The sequence below is a fragment of the Pantherophis guttatus genome, chromosome 3, assembly GCF_059756535.1.
Source record: "Pantherophis guttatus breed Tessera chromosome 3, ASM5975653v1, whole genome shotgun sequence".
Classification (NCBI taxonomy): Eukaryota; Metazoa; Chordata; class Lepidosauria; order Squamata; family Colubridae; genus Pantherophis; species Pantherophis guttatus.
In genome coordinates this window covers 80,660-103,023 of record NC_142065.1, presented here as the reverse complement: position 1 = coordinate 103,023, position 22,364 = coordinate 80,660, and the positions used below count along the sequence as shown (strand labels likewise).

The 22,364-nt window shown below is 46.0% G+C and overlaps 1 protein-coding gene across 7 annotated transcripts in view; it reads left to right on the top strand.

The window, feature by feature from the left end:
- Positions 1–22,364, top strand: part of STAG3 (STAG3 cohesin complex component) — a 74,530-nt gene that overhangs the window by 13,972 nt on the left and 38,194 nt on the right. For 5 of the 7 annotated variants that reach the window (XM_087888874.1, XM_087888878.1, XM_087888875.1 and 2 more), the window contains 6 exons: positions 155–253; positions 17,582–17,661; positions 17,843–17,950; positions 18,351–18,453; positions 18,550–18,661; positions 22,209–22,312. In XM_087888874.1, coding sequence (XP_087745000.1) covers positions 155–253; positions 17,582–17,661; positions 17,843–17,950; positions 18,351–18,453; positions 18,550–18,661; positions 22,209–22,312 — 606 coding nt within the window. Of the gene's footprint in view, positions 1–154; positions 254–17,581; positions 17,662–17,842; positions 17,951–18,350; positions 18,454–18,549; positions 18,662–22,205; positions 22,313–22,364 lie in introns of all 7 variants that reach the window. The other 2 variants (XM_087888876.1, XM_034424130.3) reach the window with 1 other exon arrangement.

Sequence of the window (22,364 nt, the reverse complement as noted above, 5' to 3'; positions counted from 1 at the left end):
CCTGATGCTGGTTGGGTTACTTGTCAGAGCTGACAAATGCAAATTCACTACAAAGGGAAAGACTTGGTGTTACTCATCACTCTGCAGTTTTTAGACATTATTTTATTTCAGGCTTTTTGAAATCAAAAAGCCTGACAATGGCTTTGTCTTGCAGCAGGGGGAAGTCCGACTTGGGTGCCTACTTGCATTGCAAGGCTTGTATTGCAGCCCAGAGACTGCCTCGCAGATGGAGCTTTTCACCAGTCGCTTTAAGGTAAACAGCCGTAATATGTCCCACTTGCTTTGACGAGCAGACCCACCTTAAAAAGGTGACAGGAATTTTGTTAATGGAATAGATCACTTTGTCCTCAGTTTCTCTTTGTATACTCTGGAAACGTCCACTTTTCTATCTTGCTGCTATCTCATTCCGAGTTCATGAGCGAGAATCCTCAAAAAGCTGTTGGCAGTTGGGCAATATATAAATTAAGTAACTAACTAACAAAAGCTTTCAGAAATAAACCAGACAACCTGTAACTTCTTGGGTCACGGTTTCAGAGATATTTCATTACCTAAACAGAGAATCAGAATGGCCACAGGTGAGGAGCTACTTCTGACCTTCCTTCCAGCTTCCCCATTGAGTTTCCTTATGGGAAGCTGGCACAGAACTTCACAAATCTTCCTTGCTTTCCTTCCCCCTCCCTCCCTCCTTTCTTCCTTGCCTTCTTCCTTTTCTCCCTCCATCATTCTGTCATTATTTATCCTCCCTTTCCTTCGCTCCCTTAAATTGCTGCCAACATCCTTATTTACTTTGCTTGTGGGAAGCTTGCAGGAAGGGTCAGTGGGGAAGCCAGCAGGAAGTCCCAAGGCCAACAGGCAGGTAAGTGGCTGCAGCTGGGTGGGAGTGAAGGGGTGTGCAATGGTTCAAATCGGGAAAGATATCTGTAGGTGCACAAGGGATGCCATATGGGGGAAGAATGTCTTGGGGGGTGTGAGAGATGCTATGCAGGACGGCGGGGGAGCAGCTGGGGGGGCAGCATATGGCAAGAAGAATGCACAGGGGATGTGGAGGGGATGCGTGGGTTGTGAAAGGTCCCCGGAATGGGGTGCTTAGTAGTGTGCAAGAGGTGCCATGCAGGTCAGGGATGGTGTGGGTTGAGAAAGGTGTGTGTGCGCACTCCAAAGGTGCTGCATGGGTCGGGAAAAGTGCACAGATTGGGGAGGGTGTGAGGTAGTGCGCAAGAGATGGATTGGGGAAGGCGTTCAGGGGGAGAAGATGTGTTAGGGAGCAGCACAGGTGAGAGTGCGGGGGGGGGAATTGGCATGGGTCAGGAAGGGTATGGGGTTTTTTTCTCCCCCTCTTTCTAGCAGATGGGTAAGTGACCGTTGCTGGGTGGGAGAGAGCAAGGAAGTTTTAATTTGGTTGGAGCAGGGGTGAAATGCTCCTGGTTCGGACTGGATCATCTGATCCGGTAGCAATGATGGCCGGTGGTTCGGAGAACAGGTAGCAAAAATCCCTGTGCCCCGCCCCCATGCCCAGCTGAGCCGCGCGATCATCAGAGGCTGTTTTTTTTTAACTTTTAAAACCATTTTTTCTACAACCTCTTCAGCCGAAGAACCTGTAGAAAAAATGCTTTTAAAAGTTAAAAAAAAAAAAAAGTTGGCCACGCCCACCCAGTCACATTACCCTCCCTACCAAGCCACGCCCACAGAACCGGTAGTAACAAATTTTAGATTTCACCCCTGGGTTGGAGCCAACCTAATCTTGAATGAAACAGTTCTATGATAGGTGTATTTTATTAGAGATGTCATATTGGCAAATCTGGGAACACCTGAATCTGAAAGCTTCCAGGTTTTCCCCACCCAAAGGAAAGTCCAAGTTCCTGCCCAGCACCCACATCTCCATCACATGGTTCAATCAAAGCACCATCCCAACTGGAGATGCCTCCCAGTCACACCCCTCCAGGTGCAGGGCAAGATGTCCTTGACTCTCTGATAAAGGAATGTTGTTATGACTATATATCACCCCTGCTTCATACAATCCCCCCTCCCAGTTTCCCACAGCACTAAATGTGGCAGGCCTGAAGGCCCAATGCAAAAGATGGCTTCCAGACCTGACAATAGGGATATTACATTATCTACCACCCAGGAATAAAGAGTGGATCAGGCTGTAAAAACTAAAATAAACATATACAATTACAGATGTAATTTAAGTATAGCACTTAGGCCAGTAAGGCATTTGACAAAGTAGACCCCAATCTGCTTCTAGATCAGTGGTGGGTTGCTCCCGGTTCGCACCGGTTCGTGCAAACCGTTGGCGAAAATTTAGCCAAGGTCGCAGAACTGGTAACGGTGGCCAGCTGGCCACGCCCCCGAACCGGTTCCCCTGGTCGCCAGTTGCTTGCCCCGGCCACCATGCTTGTTGCCGCTATGTTCCTCACACACGCGCATCCCATTGCCTTGCAAGTCCAATGGGATGCATATGCGCGAGGAACATGGCGGCAACAGCAGCAGCTTTTTCTGCCGGTATGTTTTGGCGGCCTGCAGAGAAAACGGCTGCCAAAGAAGCCTTTTCGGAGGCTTTTTTGTCTGTTGCTTTCCAGCAGTTGCGGCTGGCTGGGGGCTGCCAAAAACTACAGTCAGCTTGCCTTCCGGACTGGGACCAGCCATGGAAGGTAAGCACCCTAAACAACGAGGTGGTGGTGGGGGAGGAAGGCGGGCAAGCGGGCCTGGCCAAGGGGATTTCTGGGACGCCCCTCCACTGCTCCCGCACCACTGATGCCTGCAGCGGCAAAAGACACGCAGGAAAAGTCCCTGGGAGTTCCGGGACTCCCTGCCGCCGCTGCCGCTTTGCGCCCCCCCGCTGACGATTTCAGCTTGAATCGTCAGAGCCATTTAAAAGAAAAAAACTTTTTTTCTTTTAAATGCCTCTCACGATCCGAGCTCTGATGATCCCAGCTCAGTGATTAGGCAACTCATCTGGGATCGTCAGAGCTTTTTGAAAGCATTTTTTTAACAAAATGGTTGTAAAATGGTTTTAAAAAATGGTTTTAAAAGTAAAAAAAAAAAATTGGGCACGTCCACCCAGTCACATTACCCCACCACCACCATCACCAAGCCATGCCCACAGAACCAAGCCATGCCCACAGAATCTAAAATTTTTTTTAGATTTCACCACTGAGGGTGGGAGAGAGAGAGTGAAAGAAAGAAATAGAGGGAGAGAAAAAGAGACAAAGAAAATGAGAGAAAGAAAAAAAAGAAGGGAGAGACCAGAAAGAAAGATACAAAGAAAGAAAGAAGGAAGGAAAGGAAGGGAGAGAGGGAAAAAAGAATGAAAGAAAAAGAGAAAAAACAAAGAAAGAGAAAGGAAGGAAGGAGGGGAAACAGAAAGAGAGAAAGAGAAAGAAAGAAGGAGGAAGGGAGAGGGAAAAAAAGAATGAAAGAAAAAGACAAAAAAGAGGAAGGAAGGAAGGAAGGGAGAGACAAAGAAAGAGAGAGAAAGGAAAGAGGAAGGGAGAGGGAAAAAATGAAAAAAAGAGAAAAAACAAAGATGAAGGAAGGAAGGGAGAGAGAGGAAAGAAAGAAGGAAAGAGGAAGGGAGAGAAGGAAAAAAAATGAAAGAAAAAGAGACATATAGAAAGAGAAAGGAAGGAAGGGAGAGACAGAAAGAAAAAGAAAAGGAAAGGAAGGGAGAGAAAAAAGAAAGAATAAAAAAAGAAAAAAACAGAAAAAAAGGAAAGAAGGGAGAGACAAGAAAGGAAGGAAGAGGAAGGGAGGGGGAGAGAGAAAAAAAGAAAGGAAGAAAAAGAAAGAGAAAGAAAGAAAGAAAAAGAAAGAAAGAAAGAAAGAGGAAGGAAGGAACAGAAACCCTGGCACTAGATGTGGCTTCAGAAGAGGCTTTGAAAACAGGACAGCAATCTAGGGCTGGAAGGGACCTTAGAGGCCAACTAGTCTAACTCCCTGCTCCAGCAGGAAACCTTACTGGATTATTTTGGTGCCTCTAACAGAGAGAAAAATTGTCAGAAAGGAGAAGGAGTTTACTAGGATAAGGCTGCCATGCAGAGAAAGGCAGAGATAGTCCTTGATTTATGACCAGAATTGAGCCCAAAATTTTGGTTGCTAAGCAAGAGTGTTGTTAAGCGAGTTTCACCACATTTTACTCAATCCATAATCTCTCCTGGCTCTAACAGTCATGTGCAGGCTAGGGAAGTAAATCTGAAGGTGTGTGTAATGTTCTAAATGTACAGAAGTTATAGTTAAATGTGTGGCAGAAAGTGGACTCTGGGTGTGTTTTTCCAAATGTAGTAAGTGAGGTTGAATATGTATAGTTTTAGAAGAGGTGTGTGTGTGTGTATGTGTACACACACATACAGTATATATAGTAAATAATGTATCTTTTTGTGTGCCTATACACTATGCTATGTAATATGTACGTACACATATGGCATATGCACATAGGATTAAATAGTATATTTTGGATGTTCAGTAGTAGTAAATAAATAGACAGGGAAATTGTATTTCATTGAGGCCTTTGAGGCGAGGAGAGGCCAGGCACCCTAACCATAACCCTTGACATGAGTGACGTCAAGCTGGCCACACCTACCCAGTCACATGACCACCCTGTTGTGACTGACCCCCGAGCTCATCTTATCGGAGGGAGAAGACTCCGAAAGTGAAGGAGAGGAGTTGGCAAGGCCTCCCTCTCCAGGACCCTCCTCTCTGGCAATGCCTCAGGTGTCTTCTGAAGGAGAAGAGATAGGCCAGGAGCCAGGCATTTCTGAGCAGCCGCAGTTAGACAGCGACGGAGATAAGTCTTGGCTGCATCCCTGACAGCGTCGGAAAGACAAGTGCACGCAGCAGAGAAGGAGGCGTGCCAGAGATTAAGCTGAGTCACTGGACCACACCCCACAGGGGATAAAAGGGGGTGTGGTGGCCATTCAGGCTTTGTGACGGACAAAACTGAAAACTAGCAAGTCATTCTGCATTTCTGGAACTTTGTTATATGCTCTGCTTGGACTGATTTTTTGGACTGGACTTGACTATTCTTTGGTTTTTGTGGACTTTGATGTTTTCGGTCGGAGGAGATAAACCTCCCTTTGTAAGTGAAGACTGTTGGCAAGCAGCCACTGGGTTGCTGCCAATTCTGTTATCAAAGGAAATTCTTGTCTGCTGGTTTATTTTAACTCTTGGTCGACTGCTGGTGTGCGTGTGTGAGCCGGGGACAGAACGCACCCAGCTACGCCCACCCAGTCACATGACCACCTAGCCACGCCCACACAGTCACATGACCACCAAGCGGCGCCCATCAAATAAGTCGCGCCCACAGAACCGGTAGTAAAAATTTTTAGAACCCACCCCTGTTCTAGATAAGTTAGAAAAATGTGGGATAGACAGCATCAACCACCAGATTGGATTTGTAACTGGCTGACCAGCCAACTCAACATGTGAGACGGATAAAGTCATACAGAAAACAATTACTTTAAGGTATGGCTACTAAAGGCAGTTCATAAGGTGAATCGCCTCATGAATTATAACGTGTACTTATTTTTTCACACAGGGCTTCTCCATTTTAGCTTTCTTTTTTGTAAAAGATGACATGGTGTAATACGTCATGTTCTACTTTTAAGAACAGGTAAGGAAGGACCAGGTGATTTTTGCTATGTCCTGGATACATAAAACCATAGAACTCGAGGGCGCACTTCCTTTTTTCTCATGACAATCAATCACGGTCCCTTGAGTCTCCTGTTACTGCAACATGCTCTCCATGGGGCTGCCTTGAAGACCATCCAGAAGCTGCAGCTGCTCCAGAATAACATTCATCCCAGTTATTGTACAGTGCTACCTGAGCTGCATTGGTTACCAGGTGTTTCCAGGTGCAGCTCTTTAAAGCCCTGCAGGAGGGCACAGGACCTGGGGACATCCGCCCACCCCCTATTAACTCATATGGGGCCCCTCCCTGGAACTTTAATTACCTGATGGGACCTTGGAGGTGTTCCTCTCAGTGATGCCTTCCCCCCCCACATCATTCCTTTGGAATAGTCTCCCCCCTGAGAGTTGAGGGATCCGCAGCCTTTTAGCCTTCTGGAAGGGTGTGAAGGCTGGGCTGTTACCTCAAGCGTTGGACCAGGGTGGGGGACTAGACTGGCACCTAAGGGGAAAGGTATCTTTGTCTTCTTCATCTTGGCTTTTATTGATCGTTGGGTAATCCTCCTGGAATTACTGTAGCAGGTAGGCAGCCACACACTTTTTGTAACTAACAACAACAACAATAGTGTAATCTATCCTTCATGTGCTTATTTTATTACAACTAACTACTCCATATAAATACTTTTACTTGTAGGTGTATTTTTTAAAATAATACAGATTCGGTCAATCAGCTGCACCATCATTTCAAAGCAGTCGGCTGTCGGTCAGGGTGTTAGCACTTAGTGCCACATTTAAGATTTTTGAAAAAGTTGTAATTTTACTTATTTATTTTGTCAAACATGTACAAGATAACAGGTATAAGTATAAACATGGACATGAACACAGGAAATGAGTACAAATAAATGGGGACAGTAGGACAGGGACAGTAGGCACGCTGGCGCACTTATGCACGCCCCTTTATGGATCTCTTAGGAATGAGGTGAGGTCCACGGTAGACAGTTTAAGGTAGAAGCTGTAAGGATTTGAAAATGTAACAATGGAGTCAGGTAGAGCATTCCAGGCATTGACCGCTCTGTTGCTGAAGTATTTTCTGCAATCGAGTTTGGAGTGGTTTACCTTGAGTTTGTATCTATTGTTTGCCCGTGTATTATTGAGGTTGAAGCTGAAGTAGTTGTTGACAGGTAGGATGTTATAGCAGATAATTTTATGCACTATCCTTAGATTAGACCGTAGGCGGTGTAGTTCCAGGTTGTCCAAGCCCAAAATTTCGAGCCTGGTGGCATAAGGGATTCTATTGTGAGCAGAGGAGTGGAGTGCTCTTCTCATGAAATACCTCTGGACCCGCTCAATTTTATTAATGTCCGATATTCAGTGTGGATTCCAGGCAGATGAGCGGTATTCAAGAATTGGTCTGGCAAAGGTTTTGTATGCCCTAGTTAGCAATACAATGTTACCGGAGAAGAAGCTTTGCAAAATTAGGTTAACAACTCTTAATGCCTTTTTGGCAATGCTGTTACAGTGATCTCTGGGGCTTAGATCGTTTGAGACGAGTACTCCTAGGTCCTTGCAATGTAACTATCTACGTAACTAATTAACTAAGTACCTGACTGAGATAACCAAAGGCATAGCAGAAACAATGCAATGTGGCTATCTAAGTAAACAAGGTAATAGCATCAAACAATGCAAACAGTGAAGTGGACACGATTCATGCAAAGCTTGAGGTTCAATCTTGAAGGTCTTCTTCCATGTCGGTGACTGGTCTAGAACTACTTGGTAGAAGTCAGGGGGGGTCTCGTAGCCGGTCGATACAAACAGGTCCTATGATGGCCCATCCAAGGTCTGTCTTGAGGGCACACGGAGAGCCTGCTGGGCCTCTGACCGCTTCCTGGGGAGGGAAGGCTTCAGGGGCGTCCGCACCCAACAAGAGCAGGATTTCGGCTTCAGGGTCTAGGGAGGGGAAGAGATTGGCTATGTGTCTCAGGTGAGGTATATTGCTTACTACCTCTGGTGTTGCGATTTGACTGCGGTTGTCTGGTAAAGCGTCACATTCTAGCAGTGGTGGCAATGTGAATTTAGCACTCCCATCTATTGATTCTATGCAGAATCCGGTAGCTCTCCTCCTCGCCGTGCGCTGTACCCCCATACATGTCGACATTGTGAAGCACGTTTCTTTGGATTGAATGTTAAAGCGGTCGAAGAAAGCTGATTTGGCCAACGATTGGTTGCTCTGCGCGTCCACTACCACATACATTTTCACTGCTTCTTCTGGGTGTCCAGCTGCATAGACTTTAGCTAGGCAGATCGGGTGGCATGAACGAGGTGACGGTGAGTCTCCGCATACTGAAGTGCAGTTGACACTTGTCACTTCTGGGTGTGTTTCATTGTCATTCTGAGACTCATTAGTCATAGGAGAGGTAGAGGTCGACCGTGGAGTGGGAGTCGGCTGTGGTGTCGACTCATGCTCTAGATGCAAGGCGGTTGGGTGCTGGTCACTTTTGCATAGATAACATAGCACCTTAACTGTGCAAGTTTTGGCCATGTGGTCCGTAGACTCATAGCATTTGAAGCAGACTTTGTACTCCCTGATCAATGCCTTTCTTTCGCCCAGGGACTTCTTTCGGAATTCTCTGCACTTATTCAGAGAATGCGAGGTCTTGTGCAGTGGACAAACAGGTTCTTCCTTCGCTTTCTGAGGTCGATGTAGAGCAGTCTTAGACGGCTTTACATCGGAGTTCCTTGTTGACAGGGGAACGACCTCTGTGCTATGCACTGACACAGAGGCTGTTCCTCTTGCAGCCTGCACTGGGCTCTTGATCGGACCAAGGCTTTGATTGGTTTTTCTGCTGGCATAGGTTCTTCGTATTGTAAAACCTTTATTTCGTGGATCATTGTACTTCTTCGACATGTGGGCAACAAATTCTTGAAGGGCGGCGAAGGGTGGTTCTCTGCCAAGGTTCTTTTCCCTGTAATTATCAGCTAGGTCGATCCATGCATCAATCAGTTTCATTGGTAGTTTTTCAACGATAGACCTTTGTGTCTTATACAGGTCGAGACAGCTAAGTCCCGGCAAGGTGGGATCCATTTGTGCTGACCGTAGCTGTGTAAGGAGATCGGAGAAGTTCCATAGTTCTTCAGGGTTACTGAGATCCATGGCAGGGAAGTTGTCGACCCGCTCTAGGAATGAGGATTCTGTCATCGTAGCTGCCCCATACCGCTCATCAAGTATTTCCCATGATAGCTTGAGGGCTTCGACTGGCTCGTACATTTTTGCTGCGTAGACCCCCTTTACTGCTTGTACTGATTGTGGGCCTAGCCATGTGAACATATGACCGAGTTCCTCGACTGGCTCCAATTGTTCGCCTTTAATGGCATTTACAAAAAGAAGCTTCCATAGCATGTAATCTATGCCTGATTTGTCGGAGAACTTGTGTACTCCCCTATGTGCCAGGTCCATCCTTCTCCAGGATGTTGCAGTATCCTTTTGGACTTCAGGAGAGTTATACGATGGGGGTGGTGGCAAGGTTCGCCCTACTGCGTTGGCTAGGGCAGGATTAAGTGCCAACGCTGGCTGGTAGTTCCCTACAGAGTGTTTACGGACAATTTCGTCTTTCCATGCCACAGGTGATGATAGGTCCCTTTCCTGGCAGGCAAGTGGAGTACCTCCATTGGGCTGGACGTCGGCACTTGGAACGCCTGGCAGGTTTGGCTGGAACTCCTTAGCCTCCACTCTGAGGTGGTGTCTCATGGTTGTTTGCATGCTTGGCTCCAGAGACACCTTCATTGCTGCTGAAGGAGTACTCTGGTTGCCCTGAATGTCTTCATTTGCCGGGGTAGGTCGTGCATTTTCAAAGGAGGAGTCTTGTGGTCTAGATCTTACGATATCTGCTGTCTGAGTAATTCGTAGAGCCGGTGAGTGAGGTTCTCCTCTTTGTCCCTGCTGTGGGGAGTTCTGGTCCTCAACATAGGCTTTGACACGCTCATCTGAGTCCTCCTCCTCTAACTGTCCAGGATTGAAGTTGAGTGAAGCGTGTTCAGCCGCCGCCTCTAAAGCTTCAGCCAGTGTTACTTTTTCCAGTGTCTCTTTTTCATACTTGAAATAGTCTAGTCTGGCCTGAACTTTGGCCATTTCTTCCTGTTTTCTGGCCTGAACTTTGGCCATTTCTTCCTGTTTTCTGGCCTGAACTTTGGCCATTTCTTCCTGTTTTCTGGCCTGAACTTTGGCCGTTTCTTCCTGTTGTCTGGCCTGAACTTTGGCCAATTCTTCCTTCAGCAATTGTTCTTCCTTTGCCACGCTCAAGGTTGCTTTGGCCACTGCAGCTTCGGCTCGTGCCTCTGCGGCCCGGGCAGCGAAACTCCTCGCTGTGGAGGCTCTGAATGACTGGCTGTGATGGGAAGATGCTTTGGAAGGATGGAAGGAACCTGAGGCAGAAGATTGTTGTGAGACACTGCTACCCTGCCGAGACCGGGATGACTTGTAAGAGGGGACTGCTTGTGACCGATGAGATGATGCGTGTGAGCGATGGGTTGCTTTGGATTGGGCCTTTTCACTCGCAGCTTTCTTGGAAGAATGAGCGATAGATGCATGTGAGCGTTGGGATGAGGAGGCTTTCTCCCTTGATGTGCCTTTCGCCTGGAGCGCCGTGTGGAAGGAGTTCTTACAACTTTGAAATATTTTCCCATGTTCCGCACTCAACATCTCTAAGCGTTGCATGTCCCCCACGAGTTCTGGGTCTTCTAGCTGCTGCTGGATTTTGACAAGATGGCTTTCAGAATTCTTCCATTGCTTATAAAGTTCATCCATTTCATTCACCAACGTGCGGATGCAGCCGTGTGAAAGCTCATCCACGGGCCTGTTGCAGATTTGTTGCAACTTCTCCCAATACCTTTTGTTGTGACGATAATGCTTGTCCCAATCTTCCTTCAGGCTTGACTGCATAACACCAGTGAGCTTCCTGTGCTGCCTGAGGTCATAGGTTCTCTGATGAGCTTCAGCCTCTTTGGAATTTTGGACATTCACTTCTGGAATTGTGTCGAGGTTGGGTGATGGAAGGGTCATCATTCCTGATGAATCATATGCTTCTGCCATGATTGGATAAGACTCCACGGCATCCGATGCTTCAGGCGTGCCAAGATTAGCTGGGAGGTTCAACTCTGCTGACTCATTAGAGGTCTCAGCCATGACTGGGAAACTCGGGGAACTTTCTGCAAACTTTAGGAGACTTCGTTGCAGTTCGCCTGTTGTCCACTGGGGTGCGCTGCAAACTCTAGGAGATGTCGATGCAATTCGCCTGTTGACTGCTGGGGTGCGCTGCAAACTCTAGGACACGTTGTTGCAGTTTGCCTGTTGACCGCTGGGGTGCGTTGCAAACTTTAGGAGACGTCATCGCAGTTCGCCTGTTGACCACTGGGGTGTGTTGCAAACTTTAGGAGACGTTGCTGCAGTTCGCCTGTTGACTGCTAGGGTGCGCTGCAAACTCTAGGAGGCGTCGTTGCAGTTTGCCTGTTGACCGCTGGGGTGCGTTGCAAACTTTAGGAGACGTTGCAGTTTGCCTGTTGACCACTGGGGTGCGCTGCAAACTCTAGGGAATGTCGATGCAGTTCCCCTGTTGACTGCTGGGGTGCGCTGCAAACTCTAGGAGACGTCGTTGCAGTTTGCCTGTTGACCGCTGGGGTGCGTTGCAAACTTTAGGAGACGTCGTTGCAGTTCGCCTGTTGACCACTGGGGTGCGTTGCAAACTTTAGGAGACGTTGCTGCAGTTCGCCTGTTGACCGCTGGGGTGCGCTGCAAACTCTAGGACACGTCGTTGCAGTTCGCCTGATGACCACTGGGGGTGGTTGGTGCAGTACACCTTTGTCCACTAGGTGCTGTTACCTAACTAATGCTTGGGTTAAACTGGTTTCAGCGTGTTCCTTTGTATAGAGCTGCAAAGCAACTGTCCTATTTGGAGACCCTAAGAGGCTTTCCTCGACTTGGGTTCCTTTGGGCTTTAGTTGCTTGCCCTGTAAAGGGGATTTAGCTTTCCAGTATTTATTCAAGCAAGATTCAAAGCAACAGCATGCACTGTGGCTGGATTGTTTCTTTTCAAATGCACATTGAGTGGTCAGGCTGGGAAGCAACTTGTATCATGCAAATTCAATCTCCAAAGACCTTAGGTGGCTCGGATTACTTTGTGTTAAAATAAGGCTTTTTGTTTTATTGACGAAGTAAACTTCTAAAACAACATACACACAAACTTTGCAAAGGTGATTGAAACATGCAGCCCTGGGCCCCTTTATGGCAGGGCAATCTTCTTAGCTAGCCCAAGAATTGTCTTTCTCTTTCTGTCCTTTTACTGCCAAAGGTGATTCAAACATGCAGCCCCTGGGCCTCTTTATGGCAGGGCAATCTTCTTAGCTAGCACAAGAACTGTCTTTTACCGCTGAGCAGAATACTTCACTCAGGCAAAGAGAAGGAAAGCAAGTTTTGTCACTTTCGTGGCTAAGCGAAGGTCTCAATTAGATGCAAACAAAGTCCTTTTATAAATTGTGAGCAGAGAAGAGATGCATTTTCACTCAAACAGAATGTCCATCAATGCTCCGAAAGAAAGGGAGGGGGTCAGGCATCTACATCCTTTTACTGTTCTGTTCCCCAGGCATCTGGCTCCACTGGAAACAGGCAGATAAACTCTAGCAAACAGGTTTTCATGCAGATTATATTTATTTGGGAATCCTTGAACACATAAGACTTACAATCATAGTGAGTCCAGGTGAGGTGCATCCATATTTCATAATCTGTCCCATTTCCTAGTGTAAAAGGATGGTAGTTCTGACTCCCTGTTCAGAAAGCATGTTCTCTCTTCTGAGGTAATTCAACATATGGCCAGGTCTTTGTTCTAAAATCCCGGCAGAGAGCCTCAGTGGCCAATCAGACACACAGATAAGGTCACATGTCATGGACTACATTTCCCATAATGCAATCTCTCACTACATCTCCCAGAATGCAATCTCTTAAGAAGACAGCTCTTAATTCTTAAGGTAACTAACTTGCCACAACTCACTATCTGTAACAGCACATTGCCAGTGAACAGAAGGTGCCAATCAAGAGATGTGAGGTTGGCAGCTATGAGATCATAGTTAGCTTTTTTTAAAGTTATAATTTGGTGTCCCATCATTATGACTCTCTTTGCAAGGACGTAAATTGAGACAAAAATCAATCATGCTGTGGTCACTGTTGGAAAAAGATTCTTTAACTTGTAGACCATAAATTGAGTTTAAAATTAAAGTTTAAAGTCGGGCTTCAGGTCACGATACAGCACGGAAACGGCATTGGTCGCATTGGTGGATGATCTCTGGAGGGCTCGGGACAGAGATTGCTCCTCTAGCCTGGTCCTATTAGATCTCTCAGCGGCTTTTGATACCATCGACCATGGTATCTTACTGCACCGGCTGGAGGGGTTAGGAATAGGGGGCACCGTGCTTCGGTGGTTCTCCTCCTTCCTCTCTGACCGTTCGCAGTTTGTGTTGGCAGGGGGGCAGAGGTCGACCTCGAGGCACCTTATTTGTGGGGTGCTGCAAGGGTCAGTCCTCTCACCCCTTCTGTTCAACATTTATGTAAAACCGCTAGGCGAGATCATCCGTGGTTTTGGGGTGAGTGTTCATCAGTATGCTGATGACACACAGCTATACATCTCCACCCCAGACCACCCCAATGAGGCCCTTGCTGTGATGTCCGGTTGCCTGGAGGCCGTGCGGATCTGGATGGGGAGAAACAAACTCAGACTCAACCCCTCCAAGACTGAGTGGCTGTGGCTTCCGGCGTCCCGGTATAGTCAGCTGGTACCATCACTGACAATAGGGGATGAGATCTTGCTCCCCACAGAGAGGGCCCGCAACTTGGGTGTCCTCCTGGATTCACGGTTATCTTTAGAAGATCATTTGACGGCCGTGGCCAGGGGTGCCTTTTATCAGGTTCGCCTGATCTGCCAGTTGCGTCCCTTTCTGGATCGGGACGCCTTGCGCACGGTCACTCATGCCCTAGTTACTTCCCGTATGGACTACTGTAATGCTCTCTACATGGGGCTCCCCTTGAAAAACACCCGGAGGCTCCAACTGGTCCAGAACGTAGCCGCGCGGGTGATTATGGGCGCAGCTCGTTACGCCCATGTAACACCTCTCCTACGCGAGCTGCACTGGCTCCCGGTGGTCTTCCGGGTGCGATTCAAGGTGTTAATTATCACCTTTAAAGCGCTCCATGGCTTAGGACCTGGGTACCTACGAGACCGTCTTTTGCCACCAATAGCCTCCCACCGACCAGTTCGTTCTCACAGGGAGGGACTACTCAGGGTACCGTCAGTCAAATTATGTCGACTGGCGACTCCCAGGGGGAGGGCCTTCTCTGTGGGGGCTCCAACCCTTTGGAATGAACTGCCCCCGGAGATACGGAATATCCCTGATCTCCATGCTTTCCGCCGTGCCCTCAAGACCCTGATGTTCCAACAGGCGGGGCTAAACATACGAACATGTGAATGATTTTTTAAATGTTATCTAATTCTGGGTTTTATTTAATTGACCAAACTAAGTAATAATTTTAATTAGCAATTTTATGATGTTTGTGTGTCTATATTTTTCTTGACTGTACACCGCCTTGAGTCCTACGGGAGAAAGGTGGTATAGAAATATAATTAATTAATAATTAATTAATAATAAATAATAAATAATAAATAATAAATAAAATAAATTAAATTAATTAATAATAAATAAAATATTGTAGAAGATGAGATCAAGGCAGTTGTTGAGCCAAGTGTTGTTCGTTACCAATTGATCCAGCCCCAGAGTTGTAACAGCATTGTACAGGGTTGCATGTATAGGTTCGGTTGTACATTCGTTTAGAGTCCAATTAATAAGAGGTAAATTGAGTTAACCAAGAAAGATAAGGGGGTGCGGGCAGGAGGCTGCCCACATTAGTAATGCAGTTAGCTTGTTCGTATGACCAAGGTTAATTAGAGATAAGATTTATGATCACAATTGGGACCGGAATTTCCATTGTACGTTGGTGCAGTCATAAAACAAGTCATCACATGATAATCCAATTTTATGACCATTTTTACTGTAGTACTTAAGCAAATCACGATTGATCACTCAGCTTGTCCAATTGTGATTCATTGTCGTAAACCAGCTGGGAAGGTCACGATCCTGTGACCGCAGGAGGTTTTAACTGGTTGTAAAGGTGAGCGAGTGTTGTGGCCCGTTCGCGGCCTATGCAGCTAGTAGCTGATTCAGACAGCGAGGAGGCTGGTGTGGTGCTGCACCAGCAGCCTGAGCAGCTGGCACTCGAGTCGGACAATGAGGAGGCTGGAGAAGATGATGTGCTAGAGGCAGGGATTCAGCCAGGGCCTTCAGAACCTCCAGAAGCTCCCTTAAGTGAAGAGGATGAAGAGGAGGAGCCTCTTCTCGATGCACGGGCGCGCAGAGCTACCAAAAGGCAGGAGTGGCTCCTCAGGAGGAGGTCTCCTCGAGAGTAAGGCTTGGGGCTAATTGGCCACTCCCTTAGCCTATTTAAGGAGGAACGCTGACTGAAGCAATTTGCAGGGAACAACTTAGTTCACATATCTTCTTGTCTTGTCTTGCTTATCTTATCAGCTTTCTGCAAATTGCTTCTGGGCATTCTGCCAACCATAGTAAGTTTTCAGTTATTATTCTTTGAGTTCTTGGCGGCTGTTAATGCAATTAATTAACAGCCGTTGTTGTAAAAGACTGGTTTATTCAGTAAATTAAGGTTTGAATGGACTTTGTGTGTGCTGCGTTCTTTGGGGTCCGTAGCTGGGGCAGAACAGCGAGTTGCCAAATGCCCAAATTGCCATCATGTGATTGCAGGGTTGCTATGATGGTTGTAAGTGCAAGGACAGGTCGTAAACTTTTGAGGCCGTCATAACTTTGAGCCATTGTTAAACAAACTAGCTGAGGCCTGCCTGTATCTTGGAGATGCCTGTATCAATGGCATCGAGTAGGGGTGTCAAACTTGCGGGCTGGATGTGTCACGCTCTGGGCATGCCCACCCCTGGTTTAGCGAAGGGGGAAAAAAGTTGTGATGCGTCATGTGACAACATGAGTTTGACATCCATAGCATAGAGCATAGCATGTGCAACAGGTAACAGTAATAGAGCATACACCGGGTAGTATAGAGTACAGGTAATCCTCAATTTATTACAGTGACTGTTTAGTGACTGTTCAAAGTTACAACAGCACTGAAAAAAGCGACTTATGACTGTTTTTCACAGTTACAACCTTTGCAACATCCTCACAAACATGATCAAAATTCAGACGCTTGGCAACTGGGTCATATTTATGATGGTCGCATTATCCCGGGGTCATGTGATCCCCTTTTGTGACCTCCTGAGAAGCAAAGTGGGGAAGCCAGATTCACTTAACCAGGTTACTAATTAATCAACTGCTGTGACAAGAAAGATTGTAAAATGGGGCAAATCTCAACAAATGTCTCACATCACAATAGAAATGTTGGGCTCAATTGTGTTTTTAAGTCAAGGACTACCTATATAGTATAAATATTGTAGTAAAAGTAACTGAATAGTACTATTATGATAGTAACCGTATGGGGATCGCAAGGGAGGGGAATATTTCATGGGTTGGTTTTTACAGCACAGAACTTCTCTCTCAACTCCTGTCCTCTTATGTCTCTCTGGGGTCGGTCTTACTTGGGTGCAGTTTTAGGTGAGAAGCCTCATCTCGGCCATCTGTCTCAATCAGAGATTGGAATTGTTGGGGTGATGGGTCATACCAGCTGAACTTTTGTGACCCTTATTTGGAAGTTTTCTAAGCTTCCCCTTTTTTTTTTCATTGCACAAGTGTAACTTAGCAACTTTAATTTTTGTAACTTGCAAATTATGATCACCAAACCATCACACAATTACTGCATGCTACAGCAATGTAGAGTTAGTCGGGTTGCCTTTGAAGACAACTGGCACAGAGCACTGTGGCTAAATTATTTGTGGGGAAATCCAATCTTATAGTTCAATTATTTTGAAGTTAGTATAGTGGCTGCAGAAGACTTCCAGAAATGCTCAGGACAGCCCTGTTTTTGAGATGTCAAAATGAAGTACACTTTGCACCCTCAGATAGGCAACTCGCATCTTAGCTGTGTCCCAAAAAGGACAGTTTTGTTGTGGGGTAAATGCCCGCTTAACTAAAGAGCCAAAGCTATTGGAGATAAAAGATGCAACATAATTTGTTATGTTCAAGCACAACTACAGTGGTTGCTGGGCTTTTCACCAGAAGAACACAGAGGAGTCCCAAAGCCCACAAGGTGGTTACAGGTCATGTACCTTCTGAAATGATAACGTAAGAATTGCAGTTGAAATGTAGCATTTGAGAAAGAGCAAGGCCCGGCCTTACTACCAGCAGATTTGGTATGTCTAAATTCTGTATTTCTAAGGAGGCTCCAAGCTTGCCTTTCCACCCATATTAGCCTCTTTCAACAAAAACATCCTTTATTACACCCATTTCCCTTCACACTGAGGAAAGGATAGCAACCTGTTTTTGTAATCTAATTCCTTCCTCTCCAGGGTCATCCAGCAGTTTCAGGGTTGCCGGCTCTTTCAAGATTCTGGGTTATATTGATATATTGATAGCAATCAAATATGTACAAATGAAATGTATTATTTGTCCTCTGCAATGTCCTGGCAGAGGAGAGGAGTCTTGACTGGAGGCAGGTTCCTATAGTTGTGTTTTTACATAGTGGAGGTTCAGTGCACCTGTGGCGGCTTTAATAAATTACAAAATGTTGACAGCAAAGATATGGAAAGATCATATAAATGAATAAGCCAGCAAGCTGAAACGTATTTGTCTGTTAAGTACGGAAATATACATTTGATGCATTTTCAAGGAGGTAGTTAACCATTCCTAAAAAGTGGGTGGTATTCTAGTTGGTATCCTCCCTCCTCCAGTACCTCTTGTTTTTCTGCAGGAACGGATTGTGTCCATGGTTCTGGATAAAGAGCCTCAAGTGGCAACGGAAGCTGTGAGGCTGCTTACTCTTATCCTTCAGTAAGTGATGCCAAGAGTAATACGAAGGCACTGTTAGCATTTGAATTGTTCCTCAAAGTCAATATTCTCTGCATGGAGTGGCAGAGGGTCTCCTGTGTTTTAAGTCTGTCCTTTCTACCCTGACTTAGAAGTGTTGGGGATTGACATTTTTCATGTGCACTTAAGACTGGTCTCTGTGCAGGAATATGGACGGCGCACTCACTGACGCTGACTGTGAAAGGGTCTTCCCACTGGTTTATGCTTCCAGTCGTCCTTTAGCTGCTGCTGCAGGTGGATTTTTATATAGAAAGTGAGTATGGTTCTCCCTCCCCCCCCCCCGGGGTGAAATCTACTTACCATCCTTACTGGTTCAGAAGTGCACGCACCACATAGACCCTCTGTGCATGGGCAAAACCTGTGCATGCACAAGAGGGTAAAAAACACATTACTTCCTGGTTAAAACCAGGAATGACACCCGGGCGGGTGGACAGAGCCTCACGCCTCCATTGCTACCGGTTCTCCGAACCACCTGCCACAATCACTACCGGATCGCATTATCTGGTCCGAACCATTTCACCCCCGCCCCTGCCCCCCAATGCATCTCAGCATACTGAGCAAGCACTCTGTTGTGCATTGGAATGCAATTTCCTGTTTCTTCCCAAAGATTTCTGACTTGGACTGTTTCCTAATGATGGTAGCTTGGCTTGTAGGTTCTTGGCACCCAAGGTGGACGCCAGGGCAAAATCAGGGGACCGCCATGAGGGCACTCGTGTCTTCCTTCAATTGCTTTTGGTGTTCTTTATTGAAAGCGAGGTGAGTGAAACGTTTGAGCCATAAGGAGAAGGTGAAGAGTCGTGGCGACCCTTAGCCAGGCTGGTTTTAGTGCAATGCTTTGTTCTCCACCCACAGTTCCATGACCATGCCGCCTATTTGGTCGATAGCCTATGGGACTGTGCATCTGCCCTGCTGAAGGACTGGCCGGTGCTGACTGGCCTTTTGCTGGAGGAATCCTCCATAGAAGGTGAGCAGAGATGGGTAGGCTTTGGCTCATATCAGCTGTTGGTTACTAAATGAATGGGAAAAATGTGCCCTCTGACTTCTTTAAAACCCACCTGAAATTCTGGGGATCACTACCTGAGGATATCTGCCCATGGACGTAGCTGGAAGTTGGCTGTGAAGTGCGCAAGTGCTGTTCTTTGACTGTGGGATGCTGTGACGATTATAAACATCCAAATTTTGATCACATTATTGTGGGAATACTGTGAGAGGTTTGAGTGTGAGGACTGGTTGTAAAATGCTGTTGTAACTTTGATCAGTTGCTAAACAGGACAGTCATTAAGCAAGGACTACCTTTAATACCTCTCAAGGTATTATTTGCCTATCTAGCAACAATATCACATTGTGGATTCATGTTGAATGTGATTTGACTGGGATACTCTGATCTTCCCATGTATTTGCAAAGAACTTTCCTCATGAAAGTAATCACATGACTACTTAAAGCAGACCTGGCGTCCTCTTCCTTCTGTACATTCCTTCTGTACTTTCCAGTTGAATCTGGTCCGGGGTGGAGGTGGGGGCTCAAGTGATTTGGATGACTAGCTAGAGCTCCATTTCTTTTTTGAGAAGACCGACAAAAGGAAGTTAAGATAATGTTTCTCCTTGTCCCATTACGGATTGACTGCTTTCTTTGGCTGCATCTACACATGGCTTTCTGTTCATTTCTCACTTCCCAAAGAACTCATACTTCAAAGGAAGAGACTTCCTGTAGCTCAGGATTGAACTGTGGAGACCTTGGTGCTCTCAGAACTTGGTTGTTTGCTTGCAGATGTTTCATCACAGCCAACTAACATCAGTGCTGGTGAGTGTGGGTTTTGCTCCAGTTAAAGCCCTCCAAAACACTGTAACTAAACCAATGGTCCCAGTAGCCCTGCAACATACAGTGTAAGGGCTGTAACAGCCACTATATAGGACAGATAGGCAGAAGACAGGCAAAGCATATCCATGAGCAAAAGCCAGAAGTTGGAAGACATGATGAAAATTTCTTAATCCCAGCATGAATATGGACAGTCAGCCCATTATCACCCAGGGAAAAAAGTATCCTAGACCAAACCAAATCCAAAAATGCCAGGGAATTCCTGGAAACTTGGCATTTAGACAAATCAGTCATCAATAGATAACATAGAAATAAACCAGATTTATAGTTCAGAGACAATAGAAAACCTAAGAAAGAAACAAAAGACCAGAAGACGTAGCAGCCAGCACCCCAATAAGCAAGGATTAACACCAGACAAACGAGCAGAAAACAGTAATCAAGGAATCACCAAGGAGAAAACTACACCCCCGCCAACACTGGCAGGGCAAGCTACTGTATATAAATTGGGAGAGAACCCCACACTCACTCACACTGATGGTATTACCTTTTTGGGTGATGAAAAGTCTGGAAGTAAACCACTAGGCTCAGAGTACCAAGGACTCTTTGATGTTTCTTACCTCTTATGCAAGCCTTTGTTCATTCTGAGCTTTAGCTTTTCTGACATGATTGCTATAGTTACTGGAAGTACTTTATGTTCTTTAGTTATGTTCTTCTTCATGCTGGAAAGAAATTGTGCATACTGCATTTTTATAGCTGCCCTGAGTCTGCGGAGAAAGGTGGCATATAAATTGAATTAATAAAATTGAATTAATAATTTTTCCTTTTCAGGTCATTGAGAAACATATAATTGTAAGAAGTTTATTCTGTGTTTGTAATTTTAACAAAAGCATATCGTGAAAGTAAACAGGAAAATGAATTATGGAATGTTTGATATAAATGTGAGAACAGTAATAAATAATGAATGAGAATAAGCAGATGTGATGTCTTGCTGCCTGGAGGCCGTGCGGGTCTGGATGGGGAGGAACAGGCTCAGACTCAACCCCTCCAAGACCGAGTGGCTGTGGCTTCCGGCGCCCCGATACAGTCAACAGGTGCCATCGTTGACTATTGGGGGTGAATCTCTGCCCCCCACGGAGAGGGCTCACAATCTGGGTGTCCTCCTGGATGCACGGCTGTCTTTAGAAGAGCATATGACGGCCGTGGCCAGGGGGGCCTTTTATCAGGTTCACCTGATCCGCCAGTTGCAGCCCTTTCTGGACCGGGACGCCCTGCGCACGGTCACTCATGCCCTTGTTACCTCCCGGTTGGACTATTGTAATGCTCTCTACATGGGGCTCCCCTTGAAGAGCACTCGGAGGCTCCAGCTGGTCCAGAATGCGGCCGCGCGGGTGGTTATGGGCGCAACTCGTTGTGCCCACGTGACACCCCTCCTGCGCGAGCTGCACTGGCTCCCAGTGGTCTTGCGGGTGCGATTCAAGGTGTTGGTCACCACCTTTAAAGCGCTCCATGGCATAGGACCCGGGTACCTTCGAGACCGTCTTCTGCCACCAATAGCCTCCCACCGACCAGTCTGCTCCCACAGAGAGGGTCTCCTCAGGGTGCCATCGGCCAAGTTATGTCGGCTGGCGACACCCAGGAGGAGGGCCTTCTCTGTGGGAGCCCCAGCCCTGTGGAATGAACTGCCCCTGGAAATACCTAAGATCTCTGACCTCCGCGTGTTTCGCTGTGCACTGAAGACCCTGTTGTTCCGCCAGGCCGGGCTATCAACATAATAGTTTTAAATTGGGGTATTTTAAATTTCTGGGGTTTTAATTGAGCCAAATTTATTTAATTATTTTAAATTTTAATTGCTGTTTTGTCTTGTGTTTTTAAATAGGCTGTACACCGCCCTGAGTCCTTCGGGAGAAGGGCGGTATAGAAATAAAATTATTATTATTATTATTATTATTATTATTATTATTATTATTATTATTATTATTATTATTATTATTATTATTATTATTCATTGGTTAATCTTTAGTGAGATTCACAGCCTTTGAGGCTGGTTAATAGCTCAGCAGCTCGAGTCCTAACCAAGGACCTAGGAACTGTTAAGGTATCGTCGGAGGATGTAAGCTGTTCCGAGTAAGGTGGTTTTTTGTAGAGTCAAAATGTTCAAGTCCGGCAAATTTAGAATTTCTAAATAGCGGGGTAGCCCTTTGGGTATTGCTCCGAGGGCTCCAATTACAATTGGGACAACACACGATTTCTTTTTCCATAGTCGCTCAACTTCAATTTGTAAGTCCTGGTACTTTGTGATTTTTTCTTGCTGCTTATCTTCAATTCGTGCATCACCAGGTGCTGTTGTTGTTGTTGTTGTTGTTGTTGTTGTTATTATTATTATTGGCAAGTGGGTCATCCCTGAAAGCAAGGATATGTAATGATCCCTTATTTGTTAAACATATTTAGGAGAAATATCCGAGGGAATTATCCAGGGGTTTTCAAGAAGGCTTGGCAGTTTATATTTAAAAAATCTGTTTATTGCATCCAATTAGAAATAAGTTAAATTGGTGCTTCTTTATGGATACTGGTATAATTCTGCAAATTTAAGAAACAGTAGCTACACATTTAGGGTTATAGATTGTGTTAGTTGCATAATATGGATTCATTTTCTGTGTTAGATGCTCCATAGCTAAAGTGCTGTGTTTCTCAGCAGGTTTGGGTGATCTAAAGGAGAGCAGCCTCATCTTGATCTTGGTGGCCAGTATGCGGCAAGCCACAGAAGGGCACCCACCAATTGGCAGGTTCTCTGGAAAGAAGGTAAGCTTCTTGTTTCTTCCTCTCCTTTCACAAGGACCATTTCCTGCCATCT